The sequence below is a fragment of the Aspergillus candidus genome, assembly GCF_002847045.1.
Source record: "Aspergillus candidus strain CBS 102.13 unplaced genomic scaffold BDW47scaffold_107, whole genome shotgun sequence".
NCBI classification, from domain to species: domain Eukaryota; kingdom Fungi; phylum Ascomycota; class Eurotiomycetes; order Eurotiales; family Aspergillaceae; genus Aspergillus; species Aspergillus candidus.
The window spans coordinates 15,593-32,902 of record NW_020194112.1 but is presented as its reverse complement, the minus strand read 5'-3'; the positions used below and the strand labels follow the sequence as shown (position 1 = coordinate 32,902).

Below are 17,310 nucleotides of genomic sequence, written 5' to 3'. Positions count from 1 at the left end.
TCAGGCTGGCCGGGCTTGGAAGGAGTCTCCGGCTGGCTGGGCTTCTCCGGGGTTTCAGGCTGGCCAGGGGCGACAGGTACCGGCTTGCTAGTTGGGACGACGGGAATCACCGTGCCGTTTTGGAACGGCGGGATGGGAACAGGAGCATGAGTGGGCTCCTCGCACTCCTCGCAAACGGTCAAGGTAGTGTTCTGGAACGGCGGGATGGGGCTAGGAGCATGAGTGGGCTCCTCGCACTCCTCGCAAACGGTCACAGTGGTGTTACGGCCCGGGATGCTGGTGCCAGTCGGGATGGGCTTGGTTGTCGGGATGCCGGTGCCAGTCGGGATGGGCTTGGTTGTCGGGATGCTGGTGCCAGTCGGGATGGGCTTGGCTGTCGGGATGCTGGTGCCAGTCGGGACAGGGACACCCGTGCCCGTGCCAGTATGGGCAATTGGAGTGGGCTCCTCGCCAGGGCAGAAGGTGGCGGTGACCGTGATAGTGTTGGTCTCGGTGATCGGGATCGTCAGGGTCTTCGAGCCATGGGTGACAACCGAGCTGGTCACCGGACAGTCAGTGGTCGTGTAGGTAGTAGTGAGGGTGACCCTGGCGTCCGGCTCAGCGCTCGCCGCAGGTTTGTGCGATGGCCCACCGGCAGCACGGCCCTGCATGACACCAGCGAAGGCTGGGCCGGTCAAGGCCAGGAATGCAACGGTTCCCTTAACCATCTCGAGGGATGATCAGTGTACAAACACAAAGGGAGGCTTTTGCGAAGGACTAAGAAAAGGGAGGAAAGGAAAACACAGAACTTTTGGATCTAAACGAGTGAACAAAAGACAGATTTCCAGCGAGCGGATAGTGAGGGATAAGAAAAGTTGTCTGATTGTCACGGACAAGAGACACGAACTTATACCTCCTGGTGTCATGTCCAGTGGCCGTTTTCATGATATCGACGAGTTATGATGGTGGAGATGCCACTGTAGTATCCATTGAACTCAGCACCGGTGGATGGCTCACACGGAGATCGAAAGCTCAACCTTGGGTACAAGTGCTTCATTGGGTGATATGGCAAGAAACGACGAAGTGAACCATGGAAAACCAAAGGGTCAGTGTTATGAGAAAAGCAGGCAGTCGATGCTGGGAAGCTACCCCTGTCTGGCTCAGAAGGGAGTGTAACATCCCGCCGTATGATCCGGCTGAAGACGAGCCCACAAGCCCACAGTACCCACGTCAAACTTTGAATTGGCCCAGGAAATGGCAATGCCCTGAACCAAGGCAACCGATTTTTCTTCCGCTTAGTCGTCTTGTATTTTGTATCGGAAGAAGCTTGACCAACAGAAGGGACACATGCCGTTCTGCGACGTTTGACCGGCACATGGCGCCTTGCCAGATGATACCATATCAGAATAATGTTCCAATTACTGGGGGAGGACAAGCACTAGCTGGTAGGGACTAATAGTTTGGGGGTGTATCAGCACCCCCACCTTCACAGACTTTAGTGTGCTAAATTGTTAAAGAAGCTCATCCGGAATGTGGACCCTTGGGAATCGATACGTCCCTGCAACGTGCAAATCAAGTTTGATTATATCAGATCAGGCCTCGAGAGTTGGTACGCCACTGACCACTGATGCCACCCAACGTTCCAAGTAGGCGGCCACATCCGCTCCGTAACAGGGCATCTTCTGCAGATTACTTCGGCCGTAGGAGTAAACAACTGGTCAGTCTCCACTGACATCGATGACGATGACACACAAAGAGAGACATTGTCTCTCTCTCTCGTCCATCATTTCCTGATCCCGGGCCTTGAATGGCAGGATTCAAAGGTGGTTACAACTGTACTTGATTTTCCAATCCATTGGATCCTTTCTCGAATGTGGTACCTAGCAATCGGTGGCAACATCCAAGAAATGATACCTAGGGAACAAAAAATGGATGGCCAGAGCTTGTAGGCATCATCCACTCACGCATAGGCATCAGGTCAAAGACACCCTGCATCCGGCGGATGGAACCTGAGAGAAGGTGCCTGCAGGGACGTAGGTTCCAACCAGGGCACAGTAAAACAGGTTCCTTGGGTGGGTATCACAGGAGAATTGGTTGAGTACAACCTAAGAGTAGTAGAGTAGGAAGTGATGAGTAGGCACACCAGGTCGGGGTGGAGGTAAAGGTAACGGTTGCCAGGCCGTTTGCGGTAAAGGATCTTAGATCGAGGCCATGTCATGGTGGATCCCGCGATATGCACGATGGACGATTCGGGAGTGGCGCCGCAAGTCACGAGTCAGCCGGGTGGTCCGAGCGTAGTGGTCACCTGATGTATTGCTGTCTTAATAATCAGATGTCTATCTTCGGGCTAGGGCTTAGGGCTGAGGGCTTCAGACCCATGGTAACGCGGACCGCGGAACGCGTCAACGAGGGACGCGTTAATGGCTTCTGGGGAGATACTCGGACAATGGCCGTAGACCCGAATCACTACATCAGAACACACTCCGCCGCAATGCCTCATTCAATGTCCCCAGATGGCGCTCCCTCCCATCCGAGTGATGCGGAAATCCTTCCCGATGCCCCCGATGCCGAGACAACCTCCACCGAGGGTACTGGTTCCAGGGTGCAGCCAGATGAACCGACAGGCGACAAGCTAGCAGATCTCCTTTTCGACGGTGACGATGACGATGAATTCTCTTCGTCCAGCGCACCAGATGCAAAGAAGTCAGCTGTAGAGGCTCCAGTGTGAGTGCAGTCGGCGTATCCTGGTGGAACGAAGGACTGACCCTATCCAGCCCTGCTCCTCAGCCGGTCGGAGTTGACACCGACACGATGCTGGCATTCTACCAGCGTCTCTTTCCATTCCGATATCTTTTCCAGTGGCTAAACCACGGCATCATTCCGTCCCCGGATTTTGGGAACCGCGAGTTCGCGCTGACTCTGCAAAACGATGCTTATCTGCGATACCAGTCTTACGCCACGGCAGACTTGTAGGTAGCAACAATCCGAAGGTGTGATGCGTGCTGTGGCCTGACCTTATGTTTGCGACAGATTCCGAAAAGACATCCTTAGGATGAACCCCTCTCGTTTCGAAATCGGACCAGTCTACAACACCAACCCGCGGGATCGGAAGACGTTGCGCGGCGGTCAAATGAAGCCCGTTTCCAAAGAAATGGTGTTTGATATTGACTTGACAGACTACGACGATATCCGTTCGTGCTGCGCGAAGGCAAACATCTGTGAAAAATGCTGGGCATTCGTCACCATGGCCATCAAAGTCGTCGACGCTGCTCTGCGAGAGGACTTCGGCTTTGAGCACATCTTGTGGGTCTACTCGGGTCGTCGTGGAGCGCACGCTTGGGTGTGCGACCCCCGCGCCCGTAGCCTGCCGGACGACCGCCGCAGGGCCATCGCAGGATACTTGGACATCGTTCGGGGAGGGTCCTCCAACGGCAAGCGCGTCAACCTGAAGCGGCCGCTGCACCCGCATCTGACCCGCAGTCTCGATATCCTCAAACATTACTTCGCACAGACCACGCTAGACGACCAAGATACCTTCCTCAGCCCCGAGCAAGCGGAGCATCTCCTCGGCCTGCTCCCCGATAAGACCCTCAGCGACGCACTGCGCAGGAAATGGGAGTCCTCCCCGGGCCGATCAAGCCCCAGCAAATGGGCCGACATCGACGCGCTGGCCAAGACAGGCAAAAGCAGCACGCTCAACCCGACCACCCTGCGCGACGCTAAACAGGACATCGTCCTAGAGTACACATACCCGCGTCTAGATTCCGAAGTCAGCAAAAAGATGATCCATTTGCTGAAGAGCCCCTTCGTCATCCACCCCGGCACGGGCAAGATCTGTGTCCCCATCGACCACCGCAGAGCCGAAGAATTCAACCCCCTTACCGTGCCGACGGTCACCGAACTGCTATCCGAAATCGACAGCTACGATGCCAAACATCCCCCCAATCACGCGAGCGCCGATCATCATCCCGAGGGAGAGAGCAGCGTCCCCAATGATTCCGACGCGCGAGGCAGCCGCAAACTGCAGGATTACGAGAAGACCAGCTTGAAGCCCTATGTCGAGTACTTCCGCTCGTTCATCGCCTCGCTGCACAAGGAGGAGCGCACGGGCAAGCGGGAGCGGAACGACGAGACTTCCGAGGTGAAGACGGAAGGCATGGAGTTTTAGAGGCTGCTCTTGGTGCTACATACGGATTTACGATTGGATTTTTCTCCTTTGTCCTGGGCTAGTTCGGGCTTTTCTTGACTTGAGCGGGTTTCGGCGTTTGCGCATGTTCCTTTCGAGCTTGTAACCTGGCGTTAGGTTTTTTTCTGTGTTCCCTAGGTTTGAGCTTCCTCGGTTTAGTTATATATCTGCTTGACAAGGTGAATGGCATAATGGCAAATTCTCAAATGGCTAATGATTACTAAATAACGATGTTGTCTCCCAATTCTCAGGCCAAGACAGCCTCGGCAGCTCAAGAAGTCGTATGATCCTCCTGGCAGCAGCCCTGTGACACGTCATGAGCGAACCTGTCAATAATTACAAATTGGTATTCCATTCATTTCTATAATATTGATACACGTGTGGAGACTGATCGGTGATCGCGGATTAGGAGGTCGCCCAAAGATTTGGCGTATGCAGCGATGGTTGAGCTAACACGGCACAAAACAATTACGCATAACATCTTTCCACACTAAACCACCATTAATCCAATAGACAAGAAAAACGAGCTCCCGTTAACCTGCACGGCCGAGGGCCGTATACGGCCCTAACTTAGGCAGAGATGAAGTTCTTGACGCCTGTAAAGCAAAGCGGTTAGATATAGATCGGATGTGGAAGAGCCAGTGCGACTTACTCTCGAGCCAACGGACGTATTCCTTCTGCTCCTTAACCTGGATGTAATCGGGGATCATGTTGGCCAGCTCAGCGTTGACACCGCGCTCCTCCATGTAGCGCTCCAGGAAGTTCTGCAGATCCTCATCCAAGTTCTCGAAAGGAGGACCAGCATACAGACTTTGGCGGGCCCAGTCCTTCTCGGCGGTCTGAGCGTGGGCCAAGTCGGGCTTAGAGAAGTACGAAACCTCCTCGATCTGGAACAGACCGTCCTGGGCAACAGTCTGGATCAGCAGAGAGCCATTTCCAGGCTTCTCGATGGTGACGTTGACGCGAGCAGGGAAGCTCGGCTCCAGGTCCTCCGCATCACGGTCCGCGGGCGCAACGCTGTCTTCGGGTTGCTGGGAAACGTTGCCACCACGTCCCTGGTTGATGCCCTGGAAGTCCTCATCCGAAAGAGCAGCATCATCGAAGTCCTCTTGTTCGCTCAAGTTCTGGATATCGGCGACGGTGAAGGTGAGACGGATCCTATCAAGAAACGGATATTGTTAGGACCGGTCTATATCCGCGAAAGTAGGATATCGCAACAGCGGAATACTCACTCCTCATTGCCGAGTTTCTTAGACAACACAACCTCCTGCTCACCGGGGACGTCCTTGACCTATTTTTTGGATACTGTTAGCCATATTAAATGAATACAGGATAGACACGCTGCACTTACCTCCCAGGAGTTGTTCTGGAGAACGTACTGGACATTCTGGACAGAGGCCTCCAGGTCCTGGAGACCAGAAGCCTTCTCGTGCTTCAATTCATCCTCAAGCTTCGCAACAAGCTCGAAGTCGCCTGCGCAAGATTCAGAGCGATGATTAGCTTGGGTCATTCGAAGTTTCAATGAAAAAATGGAAAGATCAAAGCCGGGGTTGCGCTAGCATATCCCGGTACGACAGATAAAAAGTCCAGATTATTTCTGCCTGGTTTCTTATTGCGACCGGGACCATACGCATTTTCATGAACCAGTATGCTTTGGATCTTACCTTCGGCCTGCTTGAAAGTGCTAGAAGTAGAGAAAGCAGCATATGCGGGCTTCGTAGCCTGCTTCAAAGAAGACTGCAGGAAGGTGTTCTTGGGGACGGCAGCAACGGGACGGAAGGAAGCGCGCGAGGTGGTCGCAATTGACCGCGACACGGTGCGAGGGATAGTACGGGTGAAAGCACGAAGGGACAACATTTTGACGGATGGTGGGAGAGAATAGAGGTAAAGAGATGAGTGTTGACGAGATATGCCGATGGGAGAAAATGCGGAAGGAAAAGAACGGGACAATGATGTGATGTATTTTGCCATCCCGAGAGTTGGCAGATCGGTCCACCGCCAAGACCCGCAGCTCCTCCCGAACAGGAAAAAATCCTAAAAGAGAAAAGTGAGGAAAAGAGACGGAAAATAGATTACTGCGATCGCATCAACTTGTCCGGTCAATCTCCATTGTTTTTTTTTTTTTTTTTTATATTCTTGCATACAAACATCTACATCACTATAATTTTATTCACGATGCCGGTGGCATTAAACAAAGTCCACAAACATATCTCTAAAAAGCGAGGCTCTATTGGAGCACTCCATGAGAACAGCAGAGATGCGAAGAGATTGCGCCGGGCCAATGCGCGAGACGATCGAGTGTCGCGAGTACATGCGACTATGGCGCGGGGCAGACAGTCATACAGTACGCATCGCACCTTATCGACAAGTCTGGTCATGCAGTAGGAAACGAGTTCTCTGACAAATTTCCAGTGGACCGCATTAAATATTTCCATGAAATCGTCCCCGCCGAAGCCGGTGCCTTTTCAGATAACGATATGAAGGACCTAGCCGTCAGGTTTGTGCCTAGCCACGGATCTCTCGATTTGATAGATGTGTGGTCTCATTCTAATCATGTTCCGTCTTTTAGATATATCAATCGCAGTGTTCCTGAAATCGAGCAACTACAAAGCGAACGACGGAAAGGCCGACCCCCCACCCGGCGCGAAGAGGCGCTCTTGCAGCGGACCGATGTCGAGAACAAAGAATTCCAAACGGGGTTCTGGCTGCCCGATTTAAGCCATGTGGATGGGGTCAAGGCTCTTGCCTCGTGGAATGGAGATTGGTCCGCCCTCAGCGCCATGAAATTCATTCGGCTCACCAAGGACGGAAATAAGCAACCATCGGCGTTTCCACCGGGGGGGATGTCATAAACCGACTGTCTTCTTTGACCGCGGTCGTCTGTTCCCAAATCTGCTCTACCACAGCATGTGTCGCATTCTTCCTATCAGATTCATGAAGTAATGGCGTTTATGATGGCTACCTTACATACTAGGCGTATAAATATTGGTATTGTGTTATTTCCTCAGCTATTTCGCCAATACCAGTCACTTTCTCCAGTGATTCTCTGCAACGTAAGGACTCTTGCTGTAATCAAGCAAAACTCGTTCGTAAAGATAAATGTAAATTCTTTCTCTTTGTCTGGTTTGGCGGGCAGAACTGAGGCGGTGAAGACAAAGATGCCTGTCTGGCGCAGTCACCGCCCTGATGGTCGAGATCAGCCAATCACAACGGAGGTTCTCCCATCGCGTCGCGTCTTGATCATTACTGGGGGTAAATCAACCAGGCCTCGACTCACCAGTCAAGCATTCCAGTCTCGTTGCCACCTCAGGTCGTCGGTCGTCCCGGGGTCCAGTCAGCTCTACCCCTTTCCAACCGATCCTCAAAGCAGTCGGCCCCTGGACCCCATCCACTCATGTCCGTGTGAATTATTGTCGAGGATATTCTGCCCTTGCCAAGGTGCCAGGGCAATCATGGGCATCAAAGGTAAATAGGTTGTCTCCACGCGTGACTGTTGATGACGTCTACTGATTGTTTCAATTGTCATTACCAGGACTACATGGCCTTCTCAAATCGATCCAGAAGCCCTGCCATCTGAAGAAGTTTAGCGGGCAAGCTCTTGGGGTGGATGCGTACGGATGGCTACATCGCGGCACGGTCGCTTGCGCGGTCGACCTCGTCCTTGATAAGCCTACAACAAAGTCGGTGACTCGGGAGGACATAGAAATGTGGGCGATTTACTGACTACCATTCAGGCACATTGACTTCGTCCTCAACCGAGTTCGCATGTTGCTTTACTTCGGCGTGATCCCGTATCTCGTTTTCGATGGGGATGACTTGCCTAGCAAGGCTGGCACCGAGTGTGATCGTCAACAGAGACGTCAGCAGAGTAAGGCTCTAGGGCTGGAGCTTCAAAGGAAGGGACGGATCGCGGAAGCCTACCAAGAACTCCAGAAGGCGGTGGATGTGACTCCGTTGATGGCCCGTCAATTGATCGAGGAGCTCAAGAAGTTGAACGTCCAGTACGTTGTGGCGCCGTATGAGGCGGATGCTCAACTCGTCTATCTTGAACGCCAGGGGGTAATTAGTGGTATCATATCGGAAGACTCCGATATGCTTGTGTTTGGCGCAAGAAGACTGCTATCCAAACTGGACCAGCACGGGGATTGTATCGAGATTAACCGGGCCGACTTCACTGCGTGCCGAGAGATTAGCCTGATAGGATGGACGGATGCCGACTTCCGACGGATGTGTATCCTCAGCGGGTGCGATTACTTGGCCAATATCCCAAAGCTCGGTCTGAAGACTGCCTACCGAAGCATTCGCAAATACAAGAACGTGGAAAAGGCGCTGCGTGCGCTCCAATTCGAAAGCCAATATCATGTTCCGACGGATTATCTCCAGAACTTCAGGCAGGCTGAGCTAACCTTCCTGTACCAGCGAGTCTTCTGTCCGAATGCTGCGAAGCTAGTCACACTAACCGCACCTGCCGACAATATCAATCTGGACGAACTGCCGTACATTGGAGCTGATATGGACCCCGAGATCGCAAGAGGGGTCTCTTCTGGCGAATTGCATCCCACGACCAAAGAGCCTCTTGTCCTCAAGACACTCTTGCCAAGCAAGCTGGCTGAACGCAAGCTGGCTATGGGCGTCAATCGCCGGCAGACGCTGGGATCATCGGCCGAACTGAAACCGAATAAGCCCATCAGTTCATTCTTCACCCCAAAGCGCACGCCCCTGGCTGAGTTAGATCCCAATACTATGTCTCCGTCCCCAAGCCAGCAACGGCTTCTGCAACGCCATGCGAACAGTTCCTGGGACAGTACTCCTGCGTCGACTGGCCTGGGTGTCCCCCGGTCCGCTCCATCCATGGCACAATCTCGCCGTGTGTCCAGCCCCCTTGTGCGAAGTGTCGAGCGGAACAATTTCTTGGCCCAGACCTCCCAGGCAACATCCTTGCAGTCTGTAAAGCGACAGCGACTTTGCTCCGAAACTGAAGATAAAGCCCAGACTGATCGAGTCGGTTCGCGCAGCCGATTCTTTGGGGACGAAGTCAGTCCCAGTGGGCAGAAAGTCACTCGAACGAAGAAAGCAAGAAAATCTACGCTGGATGTGTTTGCCGATGACATGGCTGAAGACATCATGTCCCAGATTCCGGACCCATCTCAGGCTTCGATTGAATCAAAGGGAGCCCCGTCCAGCGACCCTGAGAAATTCAATAGTCAAAGCCCAGGAAATCTACAAGATTCGAAGGCCCTGGAGGAACAGGAAGACGCGGCGGAGACGCCCGGCGAACAGCAAGACACTGTCATCCCGCCCAAGGAATCCGTAAGCATTGACAGCAACCCCAAGCTTTTTCATCAAGTACTGGATTATCATGTGGAGAAGCAAAACTCTTCGTTGCTATCCAAGTATACCTTTCAGCCTCGTGGGAAACAGGGCTCGGACAGGGCCAGCAAGCGCAAGGATAGTCACACACCAGGCCCGCGAAGCATGACCCCTACAGGTCCTCGAGGGCCTGCCGCTGGAGGGTCCGGACCATCCCCTCGGCTCACCCCGCTACAGCGCCTGGGTCACAATGCTCTCGCTCGATCACACTCTCTAAACAGCTTGCCACCTCGTGCGGCGGATACACCCCTCACTTCCAGCAAAACCGTGGACCAGCCTGTCCAGAGCCAAGGAAGTGAGGACATGATCATTCCAGACAGTGAGGATGAACCTGACGAGGATGACGGCGGCGAACGGGAACCAATTGCTTTTGATCTGAAGCGCTTCTCCTTTACGAGCAAATAGCTCCAGGTTTCCCCGATGCATTACTAGGCACTGGATGCTGGGCAACTCCAGCTGTCTCGGCGTTGGTATATTTTCCTGTCTCTGTTTTTGTTATTGTGGAATTGGGCATCGGTTCTTGACATGTGGCATGGTAGGAGCCATATTCATATTGGGAGCCGGCATATCATTGTATACACTATTTTGGACGCATTGTGTGGCGACATGGAGCCAACTGTTCGTATGGATACACTACATACTAGCATATAAATATCATCAGGCATAATGGGTATCGTCATGGCAGCAACGTGAAGGAGGCTGGGATAATCTTAGGCACTAGTGGGTACCTCGGGTGGGGCAGATCGAGCGGGCGGCCCGGGCGAGATCAGTAGAGCGGACCCAGTGGGGCAGGCGGTGTAAGTCTGGTTACCGGGGAACGGTCGGTGTAAACAAAGCGTGTTGGCCCAGCCTCCTCCATTTGCGATGATCTTCATTCCATCGTCTCCATATCATCGCCTTCCCTCAGTACTCTCTCTCTCTCTCCCAGCCACCGGATTGTTCTGTGCGCTTCACTCGTTGTGGAATCAGGAGGCAGGAAAAGAAAGGACGCAAATCTCTAGCTACGCTCCCCTTCCCTTCCCTCCCCCCCTCTCTCTCCCCTCTTTCCCTATACACTCCCTGAACCTGTCCTTGGCCTTCGCTCGCATTCTCTGCATCTGAACCCCATACTGTGGATTACCCACGAGGGACTGTGATCCAGATCTCTAACCACATCCGCAACTCTTCCAGGTCGTGCTATCCTCGTGCGACACAGGGGACCAGCATTCCTTACGTCTTCCTCATATCGGTCCCATTGGTCGTGTCGCCCTTCATTCCAATTTAAACCATTGTCGCATACCTCCCTTCAGCGTTCCTGAGTTTCAAGCACGTCGACGGAGTGGGTATCAGTGGACTCGAGTGGACTCCATCTCGCCGGATCAATTCATCCCAGGAATTGCACGTGGCTTGACTACTAGCACCGCATCGGTGGGACGAATACGATATCGACGCCCCAACACTCCTTCTCGGGGCCCCGAGAAGTGAGCCAAGTGTGACTACGTGACGGAAGCAAGCAGAGCTCAGATCGCCCATCATGGCGTTCAAATTTGGTGCCGGGTTTACCCGTAAGATATCTATAAGCCTGCCGAAGTAGTAGGAGGTGGATGGTCGCAAGAAACTGACAGCATTACAGGGCTCATTCCAATGATTGGTTATCATCACGTTCTTATGATTATCATTGCAGTGTCTATCATCCTTCTCTGTAAGTTGTGCCCTGTTCCGTTCGTCGGAATGCCGCTGACTGTCGCAGCTTTACTATTGGCCGGGTGCTCCTCATCCTCCCCGCAGATTCCTAGCATTTTCCTCATCTCCATGTACTATGAGAAGTATCAGCCTCTCTTCAACCCGGCCCAAGTGGATCCTGGGGTAGTAACCGCCACTTCGAACATCGTGGGGGGTGCGGAAATGGAGGTTCGCGTGGGCTACTTTGGCATCTGTGTCCAGCCCGATGGCGGATCCTACATTTGCAACTCGAACGCAACGGCGTTAGCAGAGATTGTTACAGTGGACCAGGATCCACTGAATCTGATCTGGGTGGCAGCAACATTCAAAGATGCGGTGGTCTTCCCGTACCTCCTGTAAGACACTATGCTCTCCTCGGATTCGGCTGGATTACGCTAACCTCTTTTTTCCTCCCAGAATCGTTGCTGTTATCCTCGCATTCTTCTGCTTCATCCTTCTGGCCACATTCCCCGGTTGGCACGAAGTAGATTCGGAAGGATCCGAAAAGGAAGTCAAGCCCTTTCCTTCGCGTCCCGTATCCCAGGTCGCATTGGCGCTGATCTTCGTGGCCTCCGTGTTTGTGCTGGTCTCGGTCCTGTGGCAGCACACGGCGTCGGTGGCAGCCAGCACGATCGCGCAAGACATGGGCAACGGCAGCGTCAAGAGTGGCGTCGGCTCATCAGCAATGGTTCTCGGTTGGTTCGGGTTCGCTCTCATGGTAATAGTGACCATAGGGTTACTAGTGATGATCCTCAGTTTGAGCATGCTCAGACAGTTGACAGATGAGGAGTGATCAGCGGTTTTTTGTCCTCTTTGCATTTTTTTTTTTTTTTTCATGTCACGACATTTCTTTGTTTCTCTTTACGTTTCTGGATGACTTTCGATCTTACCTTACTTTACCCCCGACGCTACGACCCCCTACGAACGACAACGAATAATACGACAACCCCCAAACACAACCTCTACGAATGACACGCAAATACCTATTGAGCAAGGCAAGAAGACACAAGTACTCAGCCCTCTCATGTCTATCAATCTTCTCCACCACCTCAAATTGTACATTCCTCCTTCTTCCGCATTTTATTCCCGCAATGTTCATGGTTTACGGATGGTTATGAGTTTCTGTCATGTATAAAAACGATTTCTATGTTTTTCTCCATTTTCTTTTTTTTTTTTGGTGACAAGTAGATATTGCAGACTGGACATATCCCGTAGATTATAAATTGGTCGTAATAGACTGACTAGACGGGAATGAATGAAAAGACTTGTGAAATGATCAATTGGTTTCATTTGGTTTGGTTTGATTTACTCCGTAGTTCCTTGGTGGTTCGCCATAAATAGCAATATAGGTCAATTACGAATCCATCGAGCCGTAAGCACTGTCCACGCGTACCTGCATGATTGTTGCAGTCCGTGGTGTAACATACGTAGTAGTTATATCCGTCTGTCTAGACATCAACAACCCTCCATAGAAGAAAGAGTACGTACCATGTAGATACAAAGCGTGGAGTAGTGAGTAGTGAGTGGGTAGGTAACCAGGTAACTACCTAGTATGACACGCAACACAAGCAATCTAAGCAAATAGCAAGTAAGCAAAGCATGGAAGCAACCAAGGAACACCCAACATGCCTACCTATAGTATCTCCTAAGAGCGAAACTCAAAAGACACATCACGAAGCGGGCCAAGTCCATCTCCGCAGAGAAATAACGCAGTAGAAGATTTATTCAGACACTTGCTTTTCTGGTAACGTAACATGGCTTCTTCCAAGGCTGGATTCAATCCATTACCGGGCGCCTAGTATAATGTCTGGATAGGATTGTTCTCTTAGGGTCGATGAATGGGCTACCGCAGGGGAAGTGCCTTCGTGATGTATCTAATCCCTCTTTAAGCAGGATATCAAAGGACGTCCTCTTATTTCAGGGCTCCCGAACGAGGGCTCCGTGGCTCTAATTACTGGTCGAACTGCAGTCCTTTTACGTCAGGTCATCTACCAAGGTTGTCATGTCGACATAGTTCATATACGTGGGCACATTAACAAGAGTAAGACGGATCTCTCCCGGGCCACTACAGCCCAGTGAACTCAATGCTAGCTTCTAAGCCATTCGACATCAATCAACATCAAAAGTGGAACCAGACGCCGAAAACAATCATTAACAACAAACCCCAGCCCAACTGAACACCGAAACCCGGAACACCTAGAAACAATAACCCGGTGGTGGCAGGTGGGTGTCATGGCCCAGCAAGCGCAACATGCTGAGGAAAATGAAAATTACGGGGACAAAATAAGATGTAAACACAAGAAGGATATATTGCCAGTTCCCCAAAAAAAAAGAAAGGAGAAAGAAAAAGGAGAAAGAGAGACAGCGGAGGCGAGAAGTCCAGTCTCATTTCACCCGGGTGGGGCTCCCCGAGCTGCCGATCCGGCCACTGGCTTTGCGAACCCCTCTGGAGTCACTGCGAGCTTCTGCGGTTCGCCGCGGGCTGGATCGAACCTTGCTCATGGGGATGGCACCACCGCCGGTCTTGGCGCTCACTGGGGTTTTCGGGGCGGCGTAGGCACCCTCCACCCAGTTTTCCCGGTCCTCGTGGATATCGTCGTTCAGCATGTAGCTGGCGGTCACGGTAGCCGAGTAGCTGACGGACCGCTGACTGGGAGACCTTTGGGCGGGGGAGCGTTGGCTAGTGGACCGCTGGTTGGGAGAGGCAATGGGGGACTTGGACGAGCGCTTCGCGAGCAAACGGAGCTGGATTTCTTCTTCACTCTCGCTGCTGTCATTGCTCAGCCGGTGGCTTCGATGACCAGGGGTCTCGCCGCTTCGGCCGGCTTCTTTCTCCACCATCAGACTTCCCGATGTGGTGCGGGAGTAAGGGTGATGGCGGGAATCTTTCCGGTGTGACTTTCGAGGTTGTCCGGGGGTAGGAGCAGGAAGATGTTCGTCCGACTGCGCACCAGTGCCTTCATTATGGTCGATTTCTCCCAGCGCAGACCGCTTGGAGTGGCTGTTGTTGGGAGGCGTAGCAACTGAGGCGTGGTTCGCCCGTTGCTTGGCAGATGGCCTGCCCGGCGTGATGGGAGCAGCCTGCATCTGGGACAACTTCTCCTTCATGGCATCCTCAAACCACCATTCCCGGAAAGAGCCCTGGTTCAGGTGCAGCCAGTGTTGCTGTGGGCCAACCACCATGCCCGGGCGCATGAATCTCATAAACGCGATGATCTCCGTGGCCGCGAACCCATATCGGTAGATCAGATAGGCACCGATCAAACAGCCGGTCCGGCCCAGGCCCGCTTTGCAGTGAACCGCAATTCCGCGGTCCTTGCCCGTGATCATGTCGTGGGCCATCTTAATGAACCGGCGGACCAGTGGCAATGGAGGGCAGGTGCCGTCTTCAAAGATCATGTCCACATGCGTGATGCCCATAGCGGTGAAGTAGGAGGGGGAGTATAGTTCAGAGTTCAACCGTACAACCAAACCCACGTCACGGGACGCAAAATGAGCCAGGACGTTTTTGAAGGGCAACGGAAGCTTAGAGGCAAGAACTTCGGAAATTGTCGAGGGCAGTGCGTCGTACTCCGGGGTGTTGGCGGGGACTGGCGCAATGGGCTCATGTTGGGGAGAGGCGAACGCCAAAAAGTGAGGTGTGACCCAGTTGAAGTCACCCATGTCTACCCGTTCGAACCTCTCATATCTATAATGCCGGTTAGTCTCACTCTTGGCCATCAGGAAGGTTCGTGCTGCATACTCTTCAAGGTTGAACTCCCGCAGCCCGCACAGGTTGTACTCCTTCGCCTTCCATACACCGTAAACCACGTCTTGGATGGTCAAGATAAAATCCGCTTGACTGTATCCGGCATCGCGGAACGGCATATAAGGGGGATCCGCCTGCGCGATCGGGGCGAGAGCAAGATGCGGTGGCCAGGACTGAATGAGAACCATGTAGCACGCAACCAGGCATGCTGCGTTGGATCGGCTTCGTGCGTCCGTCTTAGAATAGAACACCACCGGACGGTCGGCATTGTCACGATCACCAAGGATCTCATGGAAATGAACAGCAAACCGGTAAAGGTGGCCAATGTGGAGCGGGCCAAAGTCCGCGTGGAAGGCGTTGTACAGGAGGGTATCATCGACCGTGAAGTACACGGGGCTTTTTCTCTTGCTACCTGCAGTGCCCGGGGCAGCTCGCGCAGAGCGCTTGCTTGGCGACTTGGACTGTTCGGCGGGGTATGGGAAGGGGGTTCTAGAGTCGGGTGGATGATCATAGGAGGCGAGGTAGAGTCGGTCTGGCGAAGCACCAAGCTGTCAGTCACAGTGTTCACGCACGCGGGGCATCGATCTCGGGTCCCCTGTCCTCCACGCGAGGCCACAAGCCCGGTTGAAAGAGAAAATGGCATCAGACGAACCTTGGATATACTCAATCACCTGTCCGTATCCTCCGATGTTCCCAGACATTTTGCTGGTGGAAATTCGCTGGCACGGACAATGAAATTTCACCACGACAGATCAAAATAAACAATGGGCCTAGTGATGATCGAAGCTCTGGCTATTGCACAGCGCAGTCGCAGTAAATTCTTGTAGAATGTGCACGGTCCCAGCAATGCTGAGAGATACTATAAGTGTGATAGATCTGGTTCAAACGATCATGGCCTGATTTGTTGATACTCCCAAGCAGGTGGCGGTGGTAGTGGTGATGATGATGATAACGGGGGGCAATCCACGACGGCAAATTGAATAAAGATACCCGCGATGAAGCCTGGGGAAGGGGAAAGATGGTGGACCGAGAGAGCAGATGCGCCGTGGAGCAATGGAGAAGAAACGAAGGGAGGGGAAGGAGGGAAAGGTGAAGGATGCTGGGATAAAAAGGCACGAGAAAAGACCTCGAGGCGGGTTGAGACCGTTTTGGTCCAGTTGCGATGCACGCTAACTGGCCGCTGTTATGTTGTGATGTGCCCGATCGGGACTAGTGCCCGCCGTTGACAGGACAACCCTGGCCGCATTGAGTTTAGCGCCGAACTAAACGCCTCAGGCACACCCGGGCAACCACCACTCGCTTATGTCAGCGTCTGCCTTGTGCATGCTGCTGAGTCATTCACATGGTGCAATGTTATGATCGAGACAAAACAACAAAACAAAACAATCCGGTCGCTTCCATGAGGCTGACATTCCTGTCCTATCCTTGTCTTCAAATTTGGTAAGTATCAGACTTACAGGAACATCAGGAACTGATGTCCCGTAGGTTGATCGTTTGTATGTTGGTTGCCGCTAATCGTTCATGGTAGGTAGGGATAGGCAACTATATATATACATTGCACGCAAAGAGTACGCAAAATAACCAGCACATCCATTCAATCAAGATTATCTCGACTGTTCCAACCCATTCTGAAGTCTAAATGCTGGAATATTAAACGTCTCGTTCAGTCTTAGCCTAGCTTTGGCAATTTTCTGACCTTGAGGACACTAAAGCCCATTGACAACAGAAGAAGATGTGACGAGGTTGTGCACCTGTGGCAGAAGGAGCCAACCGTTCGTTGGTCTCCTTAGGCTCCTTGAGCCTTACCGCACTCCATCTGGGGGGTTATATCATTGGACGTGCTTGAAGGTTCCATGGACTTTGGTATAAGGGAAGACTTGATTATATACACCATGTTCCAGACCTGAATGAACCTAATATTCAGGGCCTTGTTCTTCAAATGTATAGAAAAAAAAGGATTTGCTCCACCATGAACATCACTGACATCTTTGGAATGCCGTACTGGTTGGGGTCACTTTTGTTCGTGCTTAAAGTTGAAATTAAGTTCTACAACAACCTTCCTTTACAGAGGTGGACCAGCCTTGGTCGCCTTTTCCGGTGAAGCTGTGTTTCCGCATTGCCTTTGGAGGATATGAATGTTGAGTTGATTCCACCAACCGTCTCTGTGGTCCAGGACGCGATGCACATCATGAGAGAAATGGGTTCACGCCTTCTGCACCAGCATGTTGGTCACAGAGAGTTAGTTGCTCCGACCGTTTGCCTGGGCATTCCATCATCAAGGATCCAGCAAAGCATTGAAGCGATCGTCAAACTCCCCAATCTACGC

General features: G+C 52.4%; 8 protein-coding genes across 8 annotated transcripts; 5 read left to right on the top strand and 3 right to left on the bottom strand.

Annotated features, from left to right (window-relative positions):
* Window positions 1-80: 80 nt before the first annotated feature.
* cspA (putative cell surface protein) lies at window positions 81-707 on the bottom strand (the record flags this gene model as incomplete). The annotated part of the gene is made up of 1 exon (XM_024817065.1): window positions 81-707. A coding segment is annotated over one exon (627 nt), but the record flags the coding sequence as incomplete, so codon positions are not given.
* Window positions 708-997: 290 nt separating this feature from the next.
* BDW47DRAFT_114489 (uncharacterized protein) lies at window positions 998-1,456 on the top strand. The gene has a single exon (XM_024814667.1). The coding sequence runs from the start codon at window positions 1,070-1,072 to the stop codon at window positions 1,433-1,435; it is 366 nt and encodes a 121-aa protein (XP_024667187.1). The 5' UTR covers window positions 998-1,069; the 3' UTR covers window positions 1,436-1,456.
* A 1,007-nt stretch (window positions 1,457-2,463) lies between these two features.
* On the top strand, window positions 2,464-4,315 carry BDW47DRAFT_114488 (DNA primase subunit PRI1). Its single transcript, XM_024814666.1, has 3 exons — window positions 2,464-2,703; window positions 2,754-2,948; window positions 3,010-4,315. The coding sequence occupies exons 1-3, from the start codon at window positions 2,471-2,473 to the stop codon at window positions 4,145-4,147; spliced, it is 1,566 nt and encodes a 521-aa protein (XP_024667186.1). The 5' UTR covers window positions 2,464-2,470; the 3' UTR covers window positions 4,148-4,315.
* A 142-nt stretch (window positions 4,316-4,457) lies between these two features.
* BDW47DRAFT_114484 (MAM33 family protein) lies at window positions 4,458-6,095 on the bottom strand. Its single transcript, XM_024814665.1, has 5 exons — window positions 5,830-6,095; window positions 5,517-5,638; window positions 5,398-5,456; window positions 4,818-5,323; window positions 4,458-4,761 (listed from the first exon to the last, which is right to left on the bottom strand). Exons 1-5 carry the CDS (start codon window positions 6,020-6,022, stop codon window positions 4,736-4,738), a joined length of 906 nt encoding a protein of 301 aa, XP_024667185.1. The 5' UTR covers window positions 6,023-6,095; the 3' UTR covers window positions 4,458-4,735.
* A 183-nt stretch (window positions 6,096-6,278) lies between these two features.
* BDW47DRAFT_114483 (translation machinery-associated protein 16) lies at window positions 6,279-7,161 on the top strand. The gene is made up of 3 exons (XM_024814664.1): window positions 6,279-6,509; window positions 6,578-6,662; window positions 6,735-7,161. The coding sequence occupies exons 1-3, from the start codon at window positions 6,341-6,343 to the stop codon at window positions 7,015-7,017; spliced, it is 537 nt and encodes a 178-aa protein (XP_024667184.1). The 5' UTR covers window positions 6,279-6,340; the 3' UTR covers window positions 7,018-7,161.
* Window positions 7,162-7,376: 215 nt separating this feature from the next.
* Window positions 7,377-10,152, top strand: BDW47DRAFT_114482 (putative exonuclease). Its single transcript, XM_024814663.1, has 3 exons — window positions 7,377-7,630; window positions 7,698-7,845; window positions 7,900-10,152. The coding sequence occupies exons 1-3, from the start codon at window positions 7,618-7,620 to the stop codon at window positions 9,938-9,940; spliced, it is 2,202 nt and encodes a 733-aa protein (XP_024667183.1). The 5' UTR covers window positions 7,377-7,617; the 3' UTR covers window positions 9,941-10,152.
* Window positions 10,153-10,423: 271 nt separating this feature from the next.
* BDW47DRAFT_114480 (Fig1 domain-containing protein) lies at window positions 10,424-12,093 on the top strand. Its single transcript, XM_024814662.1, has 4 exons — window positions 10,424-11,079; window positions 11,148-11,216; window positions 11,265-11,592; window positions 11,654-12,093. Exons 1-4 carry the CDS (start codon window positions 11,049-11,051, stop codon window positions 12,027-12,029), a joined length of 804 nt encoding a protein of 267 aa, XP_024667182.1. The 5' UTR covers window positions 10,424-11,048; the 3' UTR covers window positions 12,030-12,093.
* Window positions 12,094-13,262: 1,169 nt separating this feature from the next.
* On the bottom strand, window positions 13,263-16,068 carry cdcA (phosphoprotein phosphatase CDC14). Its single transcript, XM_024814661.1, has 3 exons — window positions 15,637-16,068; window positions 14,979-15,516; window positions 13,263-14,924 (listed from the first exon to the last, which is right to left on the bottom strand). Exons 1-3 carry the CDS (start codon window positions 15,683-15,685, stop codon window positions 13,622-13,624), a joined length of 1,890 nt encoding a protein of 629 aa, XP_024667181.1. The 5' UTR covers window positions 15,686-16,068; the 3' UTR covers window positions 13,263-13,621.
* Between the last annotated feature and the right edge of the window lie 1,242 nt (window positions 16,069-17,310).